We start from the raw sequence: 19,480 nt of genomic DNA on the forward strand, positions 1-19,480 counted from the left end.
AATCGACCCGGTTCAAAAGAAAATCGCAAGCTGATGCACGGCATGTCCAACCCTTCGGACGCGGCTAGGGAGCTGCCACGGTAATTTTATTATGGAGGGGTCTAAGGAGCGATCTTACAGAACGTGGAGTGACGTTCTTCATCGGCGAAGAGAAATAGAAAATACGTAATAGAAAAAGACAAAATATAAAGACGAGAAAAACACAACGTGGAATACTGTATTTCTTCTCAATATTTGTGGTTTACGATCCCTGTGATATGGCAAAACTGTCTATTTATGACCGGCGAAAGAATCGGAAGCTGAGGCACCGCATATCCAATCTTTCGGACGCGGCTAGGAGAGGTACGGTAAGTGTCGTGATAGTTTTACTATGGAATGGTCTAACGAGGTTATGATGGAATTCTTATCATTGTAAAAATTACCCAACTTAATAAAATTTTTAAAGCCAACACTGATCGCGGTAAAAATTGATAACCCTTAAGGTCGTGGCACATTATCATGCACGTTGCGTTTCCAGCCCGTAGCGTTTAGTTTCCGAAAAATATAATTTAAATGGTTTTAAATATGAACAATTCACACTGTCTGGAACGTATCGTATCAGACACCTTACGTTTCTGTTCAGTATATTCGAAAACAATATTTTACGGATGCCGACCGCTACGGAACGAGTCGAAACCTGTTGGTACGGATAATGTGAATTATGAGTCCTTCGTTTTGCCCTAGTTGTATTTAGGTAGTTGTTTGATTTTGATACAGAGTATTATTTTTGAGGCTATTTTGTCATTTATGCATGTGTTTTCATTGCTTTATAACAATTAAATACGGAAGTAATAAACAATTAGGACTTTTGCACGGAAGTGATACCTCTTCTTTTTTTAAAGATACTCTTTGGTTTGATATTTACAGTTTGATAGTACAAGTTAAAATGGATTTCGAAAAATTATTTGAACTCGTACGCGGTTAAGAAATTTTATATAACTACAATGATAAATGCTATCATGATGCAAATAAAAAAGAAAATATTTGGAAAAGCGAGAACACATCTTCACCGCACCAAACTGAAACGTTCTATGTATGAAAATGTGAACGCGCAGTCCGATTGCTGGACTGGAAACGCTATGTGCCGGAAACTATACGTGCATGATAATATGCCGCGACCTTCAATACTAGTGTTGCCAGTCTTGGTCTTGCGCCAATACACCTGGTCTCGGTCTTGGTATTGCACTCCCGGTCTTGGTCTTGCAGCAAGAGTCTTGCAGTTACCCATTAGCCTATTGCTATTTATTAAACGTTACTTTAGATCTTAGAACAACGTAACATAGTAAGTACATTTTAAGCTTGAATTAACATAGCCATAATAAAGACCAAGACAATTAATAAATGTCTAAACAACTGACACCGGGATTTGAAGCCACGATCTAAGTGATCCGTGCCTATGCTCTAACTAAACTAACTCAGCTATCTACCATGCCTCATGGAAGACAATCTTTTTCTTAATAAACGTTTGCATTTAATAAGCTTGCATGTGCTAAAACATGGTTAAAACACAAAAAAAAAACAAATTAATGACATAAACTTGACTGTATTTTAAAGAAGATTATCTGCCTAGAAAGGGATTGATGGACCCCCCACTATATATGAAATGGAAATCTTAAAAAAGATTGGTATGTGGCAAAAAATCCACATAAATGTATCAAGGGTACAGATTCTTTAGGTGATAAGATAACAAACTATAATCTACTTATTAAAGCAAAATAAATGTTGTTAACAATCTTAGCTCTAAGGTAATAAGTATATTTTTTTACATGTCCACTTTTTCCAGCGGTTATTAAAAAGTTTGTGATATCTCCACCGGATTTTTTTTTTCAGGAAGAAATATTTGTAATTCCTTTTTGTGAAAAGATATTAGATGCTTCCTTAAACTTGACGTGTTTCTGTTTTTCATTTTCATTATAACCTTTCTATTTAGGCACAATTTACACAAAGCAATTTGGGATGCATGAATTATTTCGAAAAACTCATCAAATTTGCTTTTAGGTCTTTTACATCTATAACTCCAACGCGCACTACTCCGACTAGAACTATTTGAATCGTTGTCCCTCATGTCAAATTGCAAACTTGTCACTCTGGGAACAACAAGGATTACAGTCACTCTGGGAACAACAAGGATTAGATGAAAAACAATTATTACATTAGACTCAAAGGAAAGCTCAATTGGGAATGAAGTTTAGTGATGTCGAAAAAGTAACTACTACTAGTTACTCTATGTTCGTTACTATCCAATACTCGAAGTATCTAATAACAGACCCGAGAGTTATATATATCGTTACTTCGTTATTCTAAACTAAAATTTCGGGATTTTGTTTACACGGTGAGCGGGATTATCTGTTATTTTTGTTTGTGAAATTTTGTTTAACCGAATGATCTCATCGCAGACTCAGTAGAAACAATGTTTTAGGCCGATAAGATTTGTTTATTTAGATTACTCCTAACTAAATTAATGGGAAAAAAAATTGAAGTGTTATATTTTTATTAGCTAAGGTGACATATTTTAAAAAAAAATCGATACGATATTACTGTCGGCGCAATGCAAAATTATTTTATGATTAGAGGGCGGCTATTCTCAACATCTGGACAATTAATGAATGAATTTGAACAAAATATTTTATTTTTACATTGTAATTATGACCTCTGAGCACGTGTCAAATGTGTTTTTTAATGAATATTTTGATTCGGTATGTATGTTTATGGTATTGTTCGTAATGCGCATAAGTCCAGTTTTTCAAATTTTTATTACATATTTTTTTGCATCGCATAAACGCAAGAACAAGACCAAGACTGCAAGACCAAGACCGATTTTGGGCAACACTATTCAATACTCATCATCGGACTGGTCCGATGATGAGTATTAAATGCAAATATTTACTAATTTCACAGTAACGTAGGATGCCAACCGTTGTCTCTTTTCTGATCGTTGTAGCATTTGTATTTTCGGTCGTATGTATTAAAAATCGCCCTGTATGTATTAAAACACCGAAATATTATTTCAATCCTTTTTGCGTCGCCGAGATTTATAAAAAACACATTTGAAGTTTGTTTATATAACACAGATGGGTATTTCTTCGGTATTCCTTTGATCGAGATGCCGCTTTAGGATATTTTGCGCGTCAAATAAACAGAAACATTCCCGTTTATATGCTTTGTTTATACCGAGTTGGCGAATGAGTTTTAAAGATTATCACTATCGGTGGAACCTCTGTCAAAGGCAGTTGGTTTCGTTGTAGTCCAAATTTTTCTTCAAATTGGTAATGTTTTTTCGTTTTTCGTCTTTTGTTAAGGAAAATGTGTAGTTTGGTGAGCAGTTAACAGTTACAGTTTAAGTTGGATTTGAAATTTTGATGGGAAAGGAGCTGGGCGTGTAATCTTCAGAAAGCCGGTAGATTCTGTTTGTGGAACAAAAGTTTTGCTGAATTATATGTGTTGTATTATGTCCTAAATGGAAGATTTGTACGGTGTTACAACGATATAAGGGGTCCACATGTTTTCGAGAAGTTCTGAAAAGCCAAGCTTTGGAGATTGCAGTTAATTAACCCAAATCCCGATGATCCAGTGCCCAGCCCATCGTCTATTTATTGTCCCTGATCATTCCAGACCATTTTACAGCTTGTGAGACGCATTTATTTGTTTTGCAGTGAGTTTTGAGTCCAGTTACAACCCCAGAAATTTTAAAGGAGATTATATTATTCAGTGAAATCAAATACTCTTTTTGCTAAATTTTTTTCAAGTAAAAATAGACATTTTTCCTCAATAATTGCTTTTCATGACAAGTTAAAAAATCGTAATAAATAAAATTATAAATATTAGGGAGTGGCGAACTGTCATATTAATTATTCTTATAAAGTTTTAAAATTTAATCTTGACATATGACAGTTAGCATTATTTTCTTCGGACATTTAGTACATACCTAACCATAAATTTTGAATTTGTTTTGTTGTTTTAAAAAGGTTAACCTCAGTAAGTAAGCTCCATTTAAAAAGATATTTTTCAATTTAATTTCAACAATAATTTAAATTCTTAAAGTGTCCCCAACGTCTAGAGTTTATTGTAAACCGATAGCAACATTGTAAGTTGTTTTTGTATTCTGTTATTATTATTTGTATTTAACTGTTTATGGTGAAATAATAATAAATATTTAATGTTTCTCCCTAAACCAAGAGTATTATTTCCTTTAAAAAGATTTGAACCCTTTTGATGTATTTTTTAGGAAAGAAAAGCCTATCTTTCCATCCAGTATAAAAATTCTTGTAAACGGCGTCCGATTTAAATAGCTTAGGAACCTTCTTGTGTTGTTTTGTCCAGGAAATCCATGTAACTACCTTTGTTTCACTTTTTGTAGTTACCCCATTCCAGTCCCCTTTTCATTCACTTTCTCGCGACCCAGCTCTCCAAACAAACCAAGAGTAGCCGTTCGCAAAAGTTCCGGTTTGTTTTGCTTACCCTATCTCCAGCCCAGCAATTTCTGTCCCCAATTTTCAACCCCCTATAAGTAATCCCAATGTGGTAGGCAATATAACCACTACATCGTTAATATCGATTTTCTGTGTCTCTTTGACGACGTAAAACAGCAAAAAGCGCCATTCCACGAGCTGTCTGATTCCGGCTTTAGATAGTTGTTTTCTTTGTGGGTGAAGTTTAAAGTAAAGAACAAGTTTGGTACTAGTTTATGAGCGTGTGCCAGAGCTAGTCGTTTAACGTAACTGTATAACTTTATTTGGAAAGAATGAAACTTTGCTTAAACCAAAAATCACTCTGATTATAGCTAGAACATTTAATATTTCTCAATGGATAGTAAAAATACAATGTTTGTAAACATTTCGGAAATATATAAAAGATATATTTGTCGGAATAAAACAATAAAAGCTATGTTCACGCTGTATTTTATCAATTTATATCTGAATTGTTTAAATGCACGTTGTCGTGAATACAAATAAATGTGTTGGTTGATGTCATATTTAATACATTTATTTCTATTTATAGCTCATAAGCAAATTATATGTAAATACTAATTAAGGATTAAACATAAATTTGATTTTATCGATAAATATGAGAAAAATCCGATAGTAATAAATATTTTACTTGATTTATAAAATAATTCAAATCATATAGTATACAATAACTATAGTAAATTAAAAAAATGGTACAGTATGCGGTACTATAGATAAGCGGAAGCTTCATACAATGTTTTCTGCATTTTTAAAATTTAAATAATATATTTAAAATTATACAAAGTAATTTTATTATATATTTATTATTTATATTTTAAACAAATTATATTATATTAAAATAATTCAATAAATTATTAGGAGTATGCTCCTAACGCCATCTGCTAAGGTATTTACAAAGCATACGTTATTTACTTCTGACAGGCCTGTCAAATTTAGACGAAATATTAAATTAATATTATTAAATAAAATATTAATAAATATGATTTGAAGGGTACAGGTCCAAAAGGGGACAAGTCGCAATTTTTCATAAATCGATCTAATGGTGACATCTTGTAGCAATTTTAACATAGAAGTGGTCTGCGGCTTGTTACAGGTTCGAAAAGCACCTAGTTCCCGTGAAATGGTAATTATAATTTACGCATATACCGTCAATAGGGGACAAGTCCTCATCAGACAGGTCCTAAAAGGGTAAAGTCCATATAAACAGCTGATAGACGTTGATCTGATACGCGCAGCTTAGAGTTCGTCGGTTAGTCGTTTTCATTTTTTTTTTAAGTGATTTAAGTAAATAACAATGAATATAGAAAACAATAGTAAATGACACTGAAGTAGTGTCTAGACAGAATAAATCAAAAAGAGTAAACAATGTTTTCAAAATGTGCCTGAAGAAACAAGAAAAACTGTACTCAAGAATTTTAACACAATGACTTCTATTAATGAGCAGAACTCATACTTATGTTAAGAGATTATAATACTCTGCCGCTACAGTGTAAATAACATCGAAAGCGTGAAAAATTTTACATACGTAGGTTCACTAGTTACCGCAGATAACAATGTCAGTGAAGAAGTTAAGAGAAGAATACATATCGCGAATAAAACATATAATGGACTAATTAAACATCTAAGATCTAACAACATCACAAGAAAAACCAAATGCAAAATATACAAGACCCTGATAAAACCGGTCCTTGTATATGGATCAGAGACATGGACACTGTCGAAAAGCGATGAAAACCTATTAGGCACATTTGAACGAAAAATCCTTAGACACATATATAAGGGGGTAAAGGAAAATGACATATGGCGCAGAAGATATAACTTTGACCTATACACAGCATACAATGAACCCGAGATCATAACATCCATAAAGATCGGACGTCTACGCTGGATAGGCCATGTTGAACGAATGTTGGAGACTGAAACACCAAAACATATCATGAGGCAAACACCAGTAGGAAGAAGGTGAAAGGGAAGACCCAAATTTAGATACATGGAACAAGTGGAACAAGATCTGAAAACACTTAAGATTACCAACTGGAAAAACAAAGCCAGGAACAGAACAGAATGGCGGAAAATCCTAGAACAAGCCAGGACCCAGAAAGGGTTGTCGAGCTACTGATGATGATGATTATGACTACAGTGTAAATGATAGTAAAAAATTATACTTACCTGAAGACGTAACATAAAAAAGATGTTCAGATTTATATTTACCCGGAAACACTTGGCAAAAAGGGAAGCTCCGATGTATGCTCAATGCTGAATGACTTTCTACGGAATTTTCTCGATATACAAGTAAGATCGCTTGAAATATTCTGCGACTCGCGTGGGGGACAAAATAAAAATTTCACAATGTTTCGTTTTTTGCATTATATTGTCCACAATACATGTAGACTTGATTATGTTAAAGTTACTTTTCGTGGGCATTCCTACATGAAACCGGACAAAAATAGGGGCTTAATAAACTCCAAACAACGAGCTCAGATTCCTTCAGATTGGGTTGAAATTTTTAGAAGTGCTCGTGCAAAACAATCGCCATTTGACGTTGTGGAAATAGATCATCGTAGATTAATATATCCCCGGGAGTCCTATAATGGAGCATGGGAGTCAGCAATAGTGAAAGAAAAAGAAAGTAAGCGAAAGAACCTGTGCTACTACAAAATGAATTTGAACTTCCTCCGTATTCTTATTCAGGTATAAAAAAAAATTAATATCTTGGAATACTATTATTAAGCAATATTATTTTTAGGTTTGATACCAATCTCGGCTAAAAAATTTAAATGCCTACATGATTTGAAACGATTCTGTGGTGACGAAGCAAAACAATTTTTCGATAACCTGCCCAAGAACTAGAATTATTTCATATTAATAACTTTTGTCTACTTGTCATTTTAACCTTTTTTTTTTGGACTTGGCCCCTTTAGGCCAATAATATTTGGTGGTTTGACCAATTAAAGTTTATGTTCTATTTTACATAATATTAATATAAGTTTAATTTCTTGTGTGTGTCTCATTAATTACCCAAGTAACAGATCTAATCAACAGGGTTCATGATAACCATCAACAATTTATCAATAACCGGTTTTAAAATTTAAACTTCGTTTTGTACGAAATAAACATTTGGTGACTTAGCTCTTTATGGATATGTACCCTTCATTTGATAGTAAATTTAATTACTATATAAACTAAATACGATATTTAAAAATAATAATTGTATTTATATAAAATTATTTTAAAACGAGAAACATCGTATAAAATTAAACAGATGATTCAATGTTGTTATTAATTGGATGACATTTATGACTTTTAAATTTTGACAATCGTTACGAATCGAATCTTTTATTGACAGATATTCTTTTAATTTTTTATTTCTTATTTAAGGTAGTATTACCGTCTATAATGCTAAAAATGACACATTTTCAACAATTTTTTTTTGTATCTTATTTATTATATAATATGTCAATCAATTTTTTTTTATATTACTATACAATTTTTAAAGATTACAATTTTATTTTCTTTTTTTCCATTGTTCATGTATTTTAAAGAAGGCGCCAAAAAATTTTCGTCCAACAATTACTACTCCTTGGCGGACAGTTAATCTCTGAAACAGCAAATCTGAAATATAAAATTCGAGAAGGGTTTTAAAACAGAAGTGCCCTTACGTGATAGTACCAAAAAAATTGAAAAATCTTAAAAAAATACAAAATGAAAGACATTTGAAAAAGTTGTTCAAACTATGATAGAGAAAACCAAAAGTGGCCGACAGTAAATCTCCGGATCCAGTCCGTCGATTTTAATAAACCTTGATGCATTTTGTTTGTTTCGGTTTTCTCTATGACAGTTTACTGAAATTTGACTAAAAAAATAATAAAAAAATTTTTGTGACTGAAAAAAGTCGAAAAAAGATCCATTTTTTAATAATTTTTTCAAATTTCCGCCATTTTATTTTTTTAAGAATTTTCAATTTTCCAGATGAACTATCACGTAAGGGCACTTCTTTTTTAAAACCCTTCTCGAATTTTATATTTCAGATTTGTTGTTCGGACATGACAATCAGATTAACTGTCAGCCATGGAGCAGCAATTTTTTGGACGAAAAATTTTTGATGCCCTCTTTAAATACAGGGACAATAAAAAAAATTGTTAACTTTAGTTGTATAATAATAACTAAGTTGTATAATAATATAAAAAAAAGTTTGATTGTCAGAATAATAGATAAGATACAAAAAAATTGTTGAAAATGTGTCATTTTTTAGCAATCTAGACGGTAATAGTACCGTAATGTCTGTATTTTGTTATTTTTCATGCAGTTTTTAATTTAAACCTGTTTAGAATAAATATATGATGACTAGAAACGAATTGATCGAGAGTAGTGAATCGATGTGAACGACCGCAATTTCGTGACGCTATCCGTGGCGTTTCCTCGTAGCGCTAGTTCCATGACGGTCGTCTCAGCATTTTACTATAGGAAAAAAAGTAATACAATGCCAGTATAGAAGCTTCGCCTCAAAAAAAAAATTTTAGTTTTTATTAACGATAAAAAATGACAAACTTAAATCCTGCATATAAGTCAGTTCAGTTTCTATAATTGTGAATGAACTCTACCTTATATTATTTAAATATTGATATAACCTATGACCAATAAAAATAAAACGTTGGATGAGGCAAGGAGATACATTGTCACCAAAATTATTCATAACAGCATTAGAGTCTGCCTTTAAGATGGTCAATTTGGACCACAGAGGAGTAACAATAGACGGCGAAAAGCTTAACCATCTCCGTTTCGCAGATGACATGCTAATATAACGTCCGCAACGAAACAGAAAACCCCCAATGCTCACCGAAAAACACAATATAAAGTCGCTAGCAGAGAGTACAAAACTCCTTTATGAGAACAGGATTACCAGCAAACTAAAAGAGATCAAGTTACAACCAGAATGGGGAGTAGAAGATACTTGGCAAAAAATCAGGAAATGCATCAACCAAGCAGCAGAAGAAGCAATTGGAAAGCGGAAAATTAACACGAGGGCGATAAACCACACCAAACCGTGGTTTTGTCAAGAGGTAAAAGAACTTTCTGAATTAAAACGCAAATGCTACCTGAGATATAAAAGCACACAATCGGAAGAAGCTCCCGCAGAATATGTCCAAGTAAACACAAGAATAAAATCAATCAAAAGAGAACATTGGGCTAAATTCACCAGCGACATGGACTACGACCTATATGGTGCCCAAAAGAAAGTATGGAAAATGCTTCGGAACAGAAAAAAACAGTTAACGAGTTCGTGCAGACCAAGGGAGTACCTATAGAGACATGGCAACAGCATTTTAAGGAGCTATATGATGCTGAAGAAACGCTGAATATAAACGAATACGAAGCAGATATAAGTGCTACAATCAATGACGAAGAGGTAGAAGCAAAGATCAGGAAGCTAAAAAACAGATGGTATACCCAATGAACTCTTAAAATATGGAAGCCCTGAACTTGCAAGTAAACTGTCACAACTATTTAACAAAATCTTAAACGACACAGAAACACCAGAGGAATGGCATAAGAGCATCACAATCCCCATATTTAAAAAAAGGACAAAAAACTTGCCCACACAACTACAGAGGAATAACCCTCTTAAATACAACAATGAAACTTTTCACAAGTATTCTTAAGGACAAATTGGAAAAGCAAATCACTAATGCTGAAGAACAACAAGGTTTTACAAGAGGGCGGTCTATAACAGATGCAGTATTCATAATAAAACAAATAAAAGAAAAAGCTATAGAGTTCGGCATGCCAGCATATATTTGCTTCATTGATCTGACGAAGGCGTTTGACAGGGTTCGCCTGGGAGACATTCTAAATATATTAATAGAAAATAAAACGCCGACCAACATAACAAAGATAGTACATAACCTAAATAACAACAATGTAACCAAAGTTAAAGCAGGAGACCAATTCACTGAAAATATTCTAACCCCGGGAGGAATTAGACAAGGCGACAGTTTAAGCCCCTTCTTGTTTAACCTACTCATGGGCAAAATTATAAACAAAGTAACATCTCTCAATCTCGGATACAGAATGGACAACAAAAGAATTGGTATGGTGTGTTACGCAGATGATGCAGCAATTATTGCCGAATCAGAAGATGATCTTCAGAGACAGCTCTTTCAGTTCTTTCAAATAAGCCGCCAACTAAATATGACCATTTCTACCAACAAAACTAAATGTATGACAAAAGCAAAAGATCTGCTCAGATGTAAGTTAGTGGTTGAGAACAACCCCATAGAACAGGTGATGCAATTCAGATATCTGGGCATAGATATATCAAGCAGAAACGACCCAGTAAAGGACCTAAGGAGTCAGATCAACAAAGCATCCGCATTGTCGGGATGTCTGCGGGAGATAGTCTGGTCAAATCCGTATATGTGCACAGATAGTAAAATTAGAATCTACAAGACTTGCATACGACCGATCATTACATATGGCATAGAAGTGCGCGAAGATACCAACAAAACGAAACAGATGCTAAGGGTTGCCGAGATGAAAACCCTAAGAACAATAGTGGGCAAAACAAGAAGAGACAGGGTGAGAAATACAAACGTTAGAGAGCAGTGCAAAATTCAAGATATTGTAAGATGGGGAAGGCAGCGTAAAAGGATGTGGTACAGTCATGTAAGACGAATTGATGAGAATAGACTCCCAAAAATTGCCCTAGAAAACAACCCGCCCGGTTCAAGACCTCCCGGAAGACCACCTAAAAGATGGAGGGATAGTTGGCAATCTACCTCCCAGGAAATTAACCAGAGGCAGCTTTAGAATTAAACAGATCGAAAGATCTCCAAGAAGGAGGAGAAGAAGAAGAATTTAGGAGAAGCTAAATGAATTGGACAGATATATTAAAAGAATTGGACTTTGCATGTTCGAAGATGGGCCTCAGAATGAACTTGACCAAAACTAAGTTTATGACAAATATGGTCCCCAATAATCAATAATCAGAAATGAAGATCTGCGAAGAAGGAAGAGTATTGCTGATGTTGTGGAACGCATAGCGGAACTGAAACGGAACTCGGCGGGTCATGTAGCGAGAATGCATGACTCACGATGGGTAAGTAAAATTACAAATTGGAGGCAAAGAGTAGACAAACGTAGTAGAGGAAGACCACATACACGTTGGGCTGACGACATCAGGCGTATCACCAAAAATTGGCAACAAAGAGCACAAAATCGCAAAGAATGGAGGAGTTTAGGCGAGTCCTATGTCCAGCAAGGGACGTGATGAATAAAAGCTGGATGATGACGGAAAGCTTTCGAGCACCCTCGTATGCATGTTCGAGTTGAGACTATTATGGTTTCGCACCTCCGAGAGACCATTGTGAGGTTGCTCAATTAGACAGACAATCACGTAATAAGCTTTCGTGTATCACGACGCTATTTTAAACTTCCCTCTGTTATAAGTATTATTTAATTTTTCAGCAATACAGTTTACATTCTTACTATTTCATTTTTTATTACAACATGACCAGAAATTCAAATAAGATGCAATTCCAAACTACACACCAGGTGTCATAGATGAAGTGTCTCGTCTGCAATACGAAAAACCTAGCTGTATTCATAATGTACTTTTTTTGTATACTCAGTGGTTACAGACGAAAATGCCACCGACCCTCTAAAAATCATACGAACAAGCTGAAATTTGACGAGAATGTCAATTTTGGGATCCTCGAAGAAGATTACAACTTTTACCCCCGGCTTTCGACTAAAACGCTCTTTCGTATGGGGGAGAAAAATTTCGCATAAAAATGTAGCTGAGATAATTTTGAACAAAAATGTTGATTAGATTTTATGTAGAATAATAGAATACACCGTTCTCTCAGAAACAACGCTTGAAGCAAACGGTGACTTTGAATGTAAGTTACGCGAGCGAAATCAATTTTAAATAAAATTTGTATCAACTCGACGGTAAAAATTCGATATCTTTTGATCCGAGTATCCAACCGATAAAAATCAAAATGCGTTTTAAAGGTAAAAAGTGCAGCTTTCGTATGCAATTTTTGTATTTGAATTTCCATTCTTACATCCTAATCTTCAAAACCTATAGCCTCAATTTTGGTTTGAGTTTTGGCAACAAATGTGGGGCATTTGAATTATGCCTAAAAACGTTGAATTTAAACGTTCACAATAAAAACGATCTACAACGTTTAAAATTGCTTTTTTTTTATTGTACACGTGCGTTTTTCGAAACTGCAAAACTTTGGCTACAAATTACAACTAATACCGTCTTCGTGGAGACATTTCCCGTCACGTACGATCGTTTGTACTATAAAGGCATATTTCAAATCCCTATTACTTATTTGTTGCCAAAACTCAAAATCAAAATTTCATGTTATAGATTTTGAAGATTAGGCCCTAACAATGGAAATTTCACTACGACCGGTCAATGAAAGTGATAAATTTTATTGATCCCATAAGAATCGGCAAAAATCGCGCAACGTTTATTTATTTTACACCTTTATAAAAGCTGACTTCATTTGCGACACAATACAAAAATTGTATACGAAAGCTGCACTTTTTACCTTTAAAATGCATTTTGATTTTTGTCGATTGGACACGCTGATCAAAAAATATCGAATTTTTACCGTCGAATTGATACAAATTTTATTTAAAATTCAAAATCACCGTTTGCTTCGAGCGTTGATTCTGAGAGAACGGCTCATTCTACATAAAAAGTCCCAATAAACATTTTTGTTTAAAATTATCTCAGCTTCATTTTTTATTGGAAACATTTTTTTCTACGGCATACAGATTCTTGGTAAATAGATCCCCCCCTACTAGGGTGCATTTTAGGGGGAAGTCAGGGGTAAAATTGGTCAACTATTTTACATCTTTTTATGGGTACCGAAATTGATGTTCTCAGCAAAATTCAGCTTGTTCGTATGATTTTTAGAGGTCAAATCTCTGACAACTGGACTATAATGGGGTTTCCCGTTTAAATAAATTAAAAAAAATTGTGGTTAAGAAAAAAAAACAGATTTTCAAGTCTACAAAGAAAAACGTAGAGAAACCGTTTGTGAATTCATTGAAACAAAGTCACACAGGGAAATTCGCGGAGTTTAGTTTATTTGTAGTAATACGTAGTTTTATAATACGGGAATGAACAAAAATGCTTAGTCACCGATGACGTTAAAAAAGCCGAAAATGAAGACCGTTAAGGAGTAGTAAACATATTCATAAATAATGGTACATCATATTCATGACGTTTCGACTGCAACCACGGCATAATCATCAGTCACCGAAATACAAAAAAAAAACAGAAAAAACTAACAAAATAGAAACACCAGCTGTGAAAGTTTTAACTCATTGTGTTTTGCCTCTGAAGCTCTCTAATTTAAACCGATTGTACTTCAGCAAATATTCAATAAATTTAACAGAACAATAATACAGGAATTAAAATATGTAAGCATACTGTATCACTGGAAAAAATAAACTATAACGCAACATCAAAACAACTCATTACATGAAAACTGGAAATGGACTAATACAACAGGAAATGAATCAATTATCTAGAAATAGACGCCTACGTCGATGAACAGACGTCCACGACGACGTCGAGAACGAAGGTTGACATCAGGTGGCGGACGATTAATATAACAGGATGTCTTTATTACGTGATAAGGCATAAAAAGTATTTAAATCACGCTCCACGAGGGAGAACTTCTAAAGGGACGCTACAACCTGTCATGTACAAATAAAACTGAACATACACAAAACAAAACTCTTTGTGGAAATCACAAAAAAGAAAAGATTGAGCCAAAACACTGTTTCATATACCAAGAGATGAAGATATTATACTCTGTTAGCTCAGTGGCACTGGCTTACCAAGCCAAACGTCGCGCGTCGCGTCGGTTCCGACTACGTCGCGTCGTTAACGCTGAAACCGGGACCAAAAGTTACACTGGTTACACTAATGGAAGACGCATAATAAAGTAATTGGCTGAAGTACGGCCGGTAACAAAAAAAAATTCTGAAAAAAAAGTTACAACAAAAAATTGACCAAAAATAAATTAAGCCAGTTTTGAAATTATTTCCAATGGGATTACACTATCGTTTTGTTTGTGTTGATTACACAGTTAATACAAGAAAGGCAAAAAGAATCAGAAAAATATTAAGAATGCCACGCCACTCTTCTCATATTATTAAAAAACGAAGGTAAGCTTGCGCATCTTACAAAATGTAGGAAGTGGCGCGAATATTGGTCAAGGGATTGTTTAGCTGCTGCAATATAGTGCCGGACAAAAACAAGTATAGATTCCCATTTTCAACCGACCAATGTCGACATCATTCATGGTACGACCCTTTGTTAGGAGTAACATTAATTGCAGTTAATAATAGCTCCTGAGTAACATACAGAAAACATAAAGATGCGCGACATTCCTTCTTCCTAATAGACTACAAGCCTATGGGAGTTTTTAATGGGTCATTTGACCCAGCATGAATCATATATAAAACAATAAGTACTACAATTATGTAATAACAACTTTTAAAATTGTCGTCAGGTACAGGTGACTCACAGTTATGATAAACTTACCACTCAAGAGGGGATAAACTTACCACTTTTTGAACAAACATATTTGTACGGCATTTATAACTTGGCAGGTAATACAAAAGTAATGACCTGCGATCTAATGCCGTAAAGGAATATTGGTACCAGAAGCAGGGAAAAAATTTTATTTTCAAAAGACTTTTAACAACCCTTAATTTGAACCCCTATGTTTGGGTACCTGGTACCAATAAGAATTGATACGGTTTGGCGACATAGTTTCTAAATTTGTTATTAGATATTGTATTGATTTATATGTGATTCATGTTGGGTCACATGACCTTTTAAAAATGTCCCATGGGCTTGTAGTCTACTACACTTGCCATTACTAAACACATTCATTATTATGGATGCTAAACAACACTGTCCGGTAAATAAACGGAAGTCTACAAGCGGCCTTATTATAAACAGCTATGATTTTGTGGGCAGGACTATGTTTTTACCCCAGATAAGTTACTAGAATGAGATAAGAACCCACCTGCTTTATCAATAATTGTGTTGATTTTTAGTTCGAGTTGCTTAAGAATGAAGTAAAAACATCAGTTAAATACAGCAAGAAATTAATGATTTAGCTTAGTATACAATTTAGCTCAAAAAAAGTAATTATCAAATTTTCAAAGCAGTAACTAGTTTATTGGTTATGATAACATCATCAACATTGGTAAAACAATGGTTTACAAGAAAATTATCATTCTTAAGCGGGCTGAAACACTGTAGTTTAAAGTTATATTATTGACTATTGATTTTGTATGAAATTTTTATTATGCAATAACTTCAATAAGACATTTTTTTTCATTTCTCCATGCCCCAAAGAGTTCCAAAAAATAGGATATGTCTAAAGTTGCCACAATTAGTTTGTGGTCTGTCCCTCTCATAACTTCAATTCATAAAAACATTTCTTGACATAAATACAACAAGCGCGTTTTATAAATATGTAAAAAAATTACCTTCCTATAAAGCTAAAGAATAAAAATACTCCCAGCATAAAAAAACAGGCATTTTTTATCATATTTTGGTCCAAAATACCTCTACATAAGTAGATGGTTTTTCAAAATTACAAATCACTCACTAAATTAATTATTTATGGAATTACATGAATTGATATCTAATGAGCATTGAATAGGTTGATACTAATTCCAACATTAACAATTTTGTACGATTTGTAATTTCTATGGAAATAATTGACCATACAAAAAAGGCAAAAAATATAATGTAAATAAAATCATAAATAGCCATAAAACAGTTTACATGGTAAAATTTTAAATATTTATTTAACATTACAGCACATTATGTTATTATACAATCTCATATTCAAATGTAAATTGATAAGAAGTTGATCTGTTTAGTTAGTATTATCAGTATTTTTATAATATCCCTATGGTATATATTTATTTTGTTATATATTAATGACACACGACTTTAACAAACAATAAAAAAATAACTTACTGTAAACTTGAAGCGTCGGAAGTAACATCCACACTAACATTAGGTCCTTGATGAACCCATTTATAAAATAAGTTTGTGTGCAAAAGCTGAGGTATTACTTGTACACCAGTTTCTTTAACTTGTCGAGGTAAGCAAAGATAAATATCACCCTGCAAACTTCTTGGCACTGTCAACTCATATTGTGCCGTTTTAAATTCAGAAACGTGTATTTCACTAATATTATATGGTACCGTCAAGTCCTCACATTCAGAATTTCTTTCAGATTTATTTTTAGTTGCCTTGATACTAATGTCTTTGTGGATATTTCTGCCGCGCACTTCAAAAATAATTTTTTTGTAGTTCTCATATTCAACCGGGGGCTTTGATGTTGCTGAAATAAATTCAGGAGCGTACGGATTTTCTAAGATTTCAGGCTTGCTTGGATTGACTATTACAAATAACAATAATACAGTCAATATTTTCTCGACAGCACGAGGCGAATATCTCGCCATGTTACACGGAACTGACAGCAACCCAACAAAATCCACGGGAGCTTATAACCTTTTCAGTCTTAACGTCATTGTCATTTTTGCATATCAATATCGATTAACGGGAAAATCTGTAAATGGAAATACCTAGTTAGACAACCAGTATAACAGTCAAATTTCCCAATTTTGCCTATATATTCAATTACCTATGAAAAATAAACCTAGAATATAATTTGAAAACGCATATCTAAGAGTTATTATGCTTTTTTAAATTAATGAAGACATAATGAATGCAATTATAACAGTATTAAAATATGTTTACCTACTTGATCCCTATGTCAAATTTTCAATGGATCAAAATAATATTAATTACAACAAAATTAATTTTAAATGTGGTTCCAGCTTTAGAAAATCTAATTGATAACATTTTTACATATTCAAATATTTGATTTAGTTTTCTTATTAAATGGATCTTCAATTACATAGAAATTAAAATAAAACAGTAATTAGTTTTCGAAAATTGCTTACGCAACGACATTGCGCTGGCGCAAGCGCATATTTACCGGGCATGTAGTGTTGCCACAGTTCAGGAAAAGTATTAGTTTTAAAGTATAAAATAGTTTTTCCTTTTTTTAGACTACTTCTTTTTATTTGCTACGTATGATTTTCGTTTTAAATAAGGCATTGAAGATACTTAATTTATTATAGTTAATATAGTATACTTTGAAGCAGAGCGAGTTTTAAAACTAAAGCAAAAAATAAAACATAGGCATATCTTTATACACAATAAATGTTTTCCTAACGATACTTAAGGTTTACAGGAGTACACTATCAAAGAAAATGAAAAATAAGTTTAAGTTGGTATAGGGAATTCATAAATGATAAATGGTACAATAATTATAACTAAAACAGCGTCCGTAAATCAAAAGAAATTTTAATTATACTTCAATCTGATAGATTTGCCTTCGTCTGTAAACAATAGGTATTGCGCAATATTATATTCAATTTTGTCATCATAACTGTCAAGTGAGAAAACAATAGTAAAATTTAAGACTATTATAGATCAACTCAACGTGTGTTAGAGGCCAAAGTTTTCTTTTATTTCTCTCTGTAACTTGGGAAAATACTCCCACAATAACTTTTAGAACAAAGGGGAACAACTATCCAAAATAATTCAGAGAACTCTTAATAGAAAAAAGAAAGTTAAGAAAAAAATGGCAGCAATACAGACCTTCACGAGACAAAACTAGTCTAAATAATGCTACACAAAAACTAAAAAGGGGGATACAGAACAGAAAAAATTCAACAATTGATTCCTTTTTAAGTTATTTAACAGCTGAGCAGAACACAGAATATTTGTTATGCAGGCAACAAAAAGAATGAAGATACCAATTATTCATTCTCCTCGTATAAAGTTGAAAAACTGCATTTGGACTAGAAGTAACGAACAGAAAACAGAACGATTTGTCGATCATTTAGAAAGCACGTTCAGACTCAACGACAATGATGGTGAAGAACTGAGATGGGAAGAACTATTCCAAACCGAAGAGAGAATAACGTTGGCATCATTGAGAGAAGTACCTATTAACAGAGATAAAAGAGAATATAAATCCTAAGAAAGCTCCAGGATATGATCTCATAACAGGAGAACTATTAAAAAATCTACCAAGAAAAACCATAGTTAAGCTGACACACCTAATAACTGCTGCTTTTAGATTGAGATATATTCCCAGACTCTGGAAAGTAGCCGAAGTCATTATGATCGCCAAACCAGGTAAACCTCCTAATGAAGTGACATCCTATCTACCAATATCACTCCTTCCGGTGATGTCAAAACTATTTGAAAAACTTCTATTAAAAAGATTAAACCAATAAAAGAAAGAAAAAATCTTATACCAAATCATCAATTTGGTTTCAGAAATAAACATTCCACTATAGATCAAGTTCACAGAATAACGAATATAATAGAAAAAACATTAGAAGAAAAGAAAGTCTGCTCTACAATCTTCTTGGACGTAGCACAGGCGTTTGATAAAGTCTGGCATGAAGGTTTAAACTATAAACTAAGAACGTTCATGCCTAAACCGTATTTAGAAATCTTAGAATCATACATTGCGAATAGATATTTCAGAGTAAAACTAGAAGAAGTGTATACCGATTTAAGGGAGATCAAAGCTGGTGTGCCACAAGGGAGTGTATCAGGTCCGGTCCTGTACCTATTGTATACGTGTGACATTCCAGAGCTAGAACAAAACACTATTGCCACCTTCGCGGATGATACAGCCATACTAGCGATATGAGACCCTAGTGATAGGTATGAATACATACGTAGACCAGAAAATGGCGAATAAAATTAAATGAGACTAAATCTGCACACATTAACTTTATAAATAAAAAATAGAAAATTTCCCAGTTAGAATAAATGATACCCAAGTTCCTTATGCAACATCAGCAAAATACTTGGGTATAACCCT

At 33.4% G+C, this 19,480-nt stretch overlaps 1 protein-coding gene across 1 annotated transcript in view; it reads right to left on the reverse strand.

Moving 5' to 3' along the window:
- Positions 1-17,057, reverse strand: part of uex (metal transporter uex) — a 167,242-nt gene extending 150,185 nt beyond the window's left edge. Inside the window, exon 1 of the mRNA XM_072537983.1 lies at positions 16,540-17,057. Coding sequence (XP_072394084.1) covers positions 16,540-17,030 — 491 coding nt within the window. The 5' untranslated portion in view covers positions 17,031-17,057. The remainder of the gene's footprint in view (positions 1-16,539) is intronic.
- Positions 17,058-19,480: the final 2,423 nt, after the last annotated feature.

Source organism: Diabrotica undecimpunctata, chromosome 7, assembly GCF_040954645.1.
Source record: "Diabrotica undecimpunctata isolate CICGRU chromosome 7, icDiaUnde3, whole genome shotgun sequence".
Classification (NCBI taxonomy): Eukaryota; Metazoa; Arthropoda; class Insecta; order Coleoptera; family Chrysomelidae; genus Diabrotica; species Diabrotica undecimpunctata.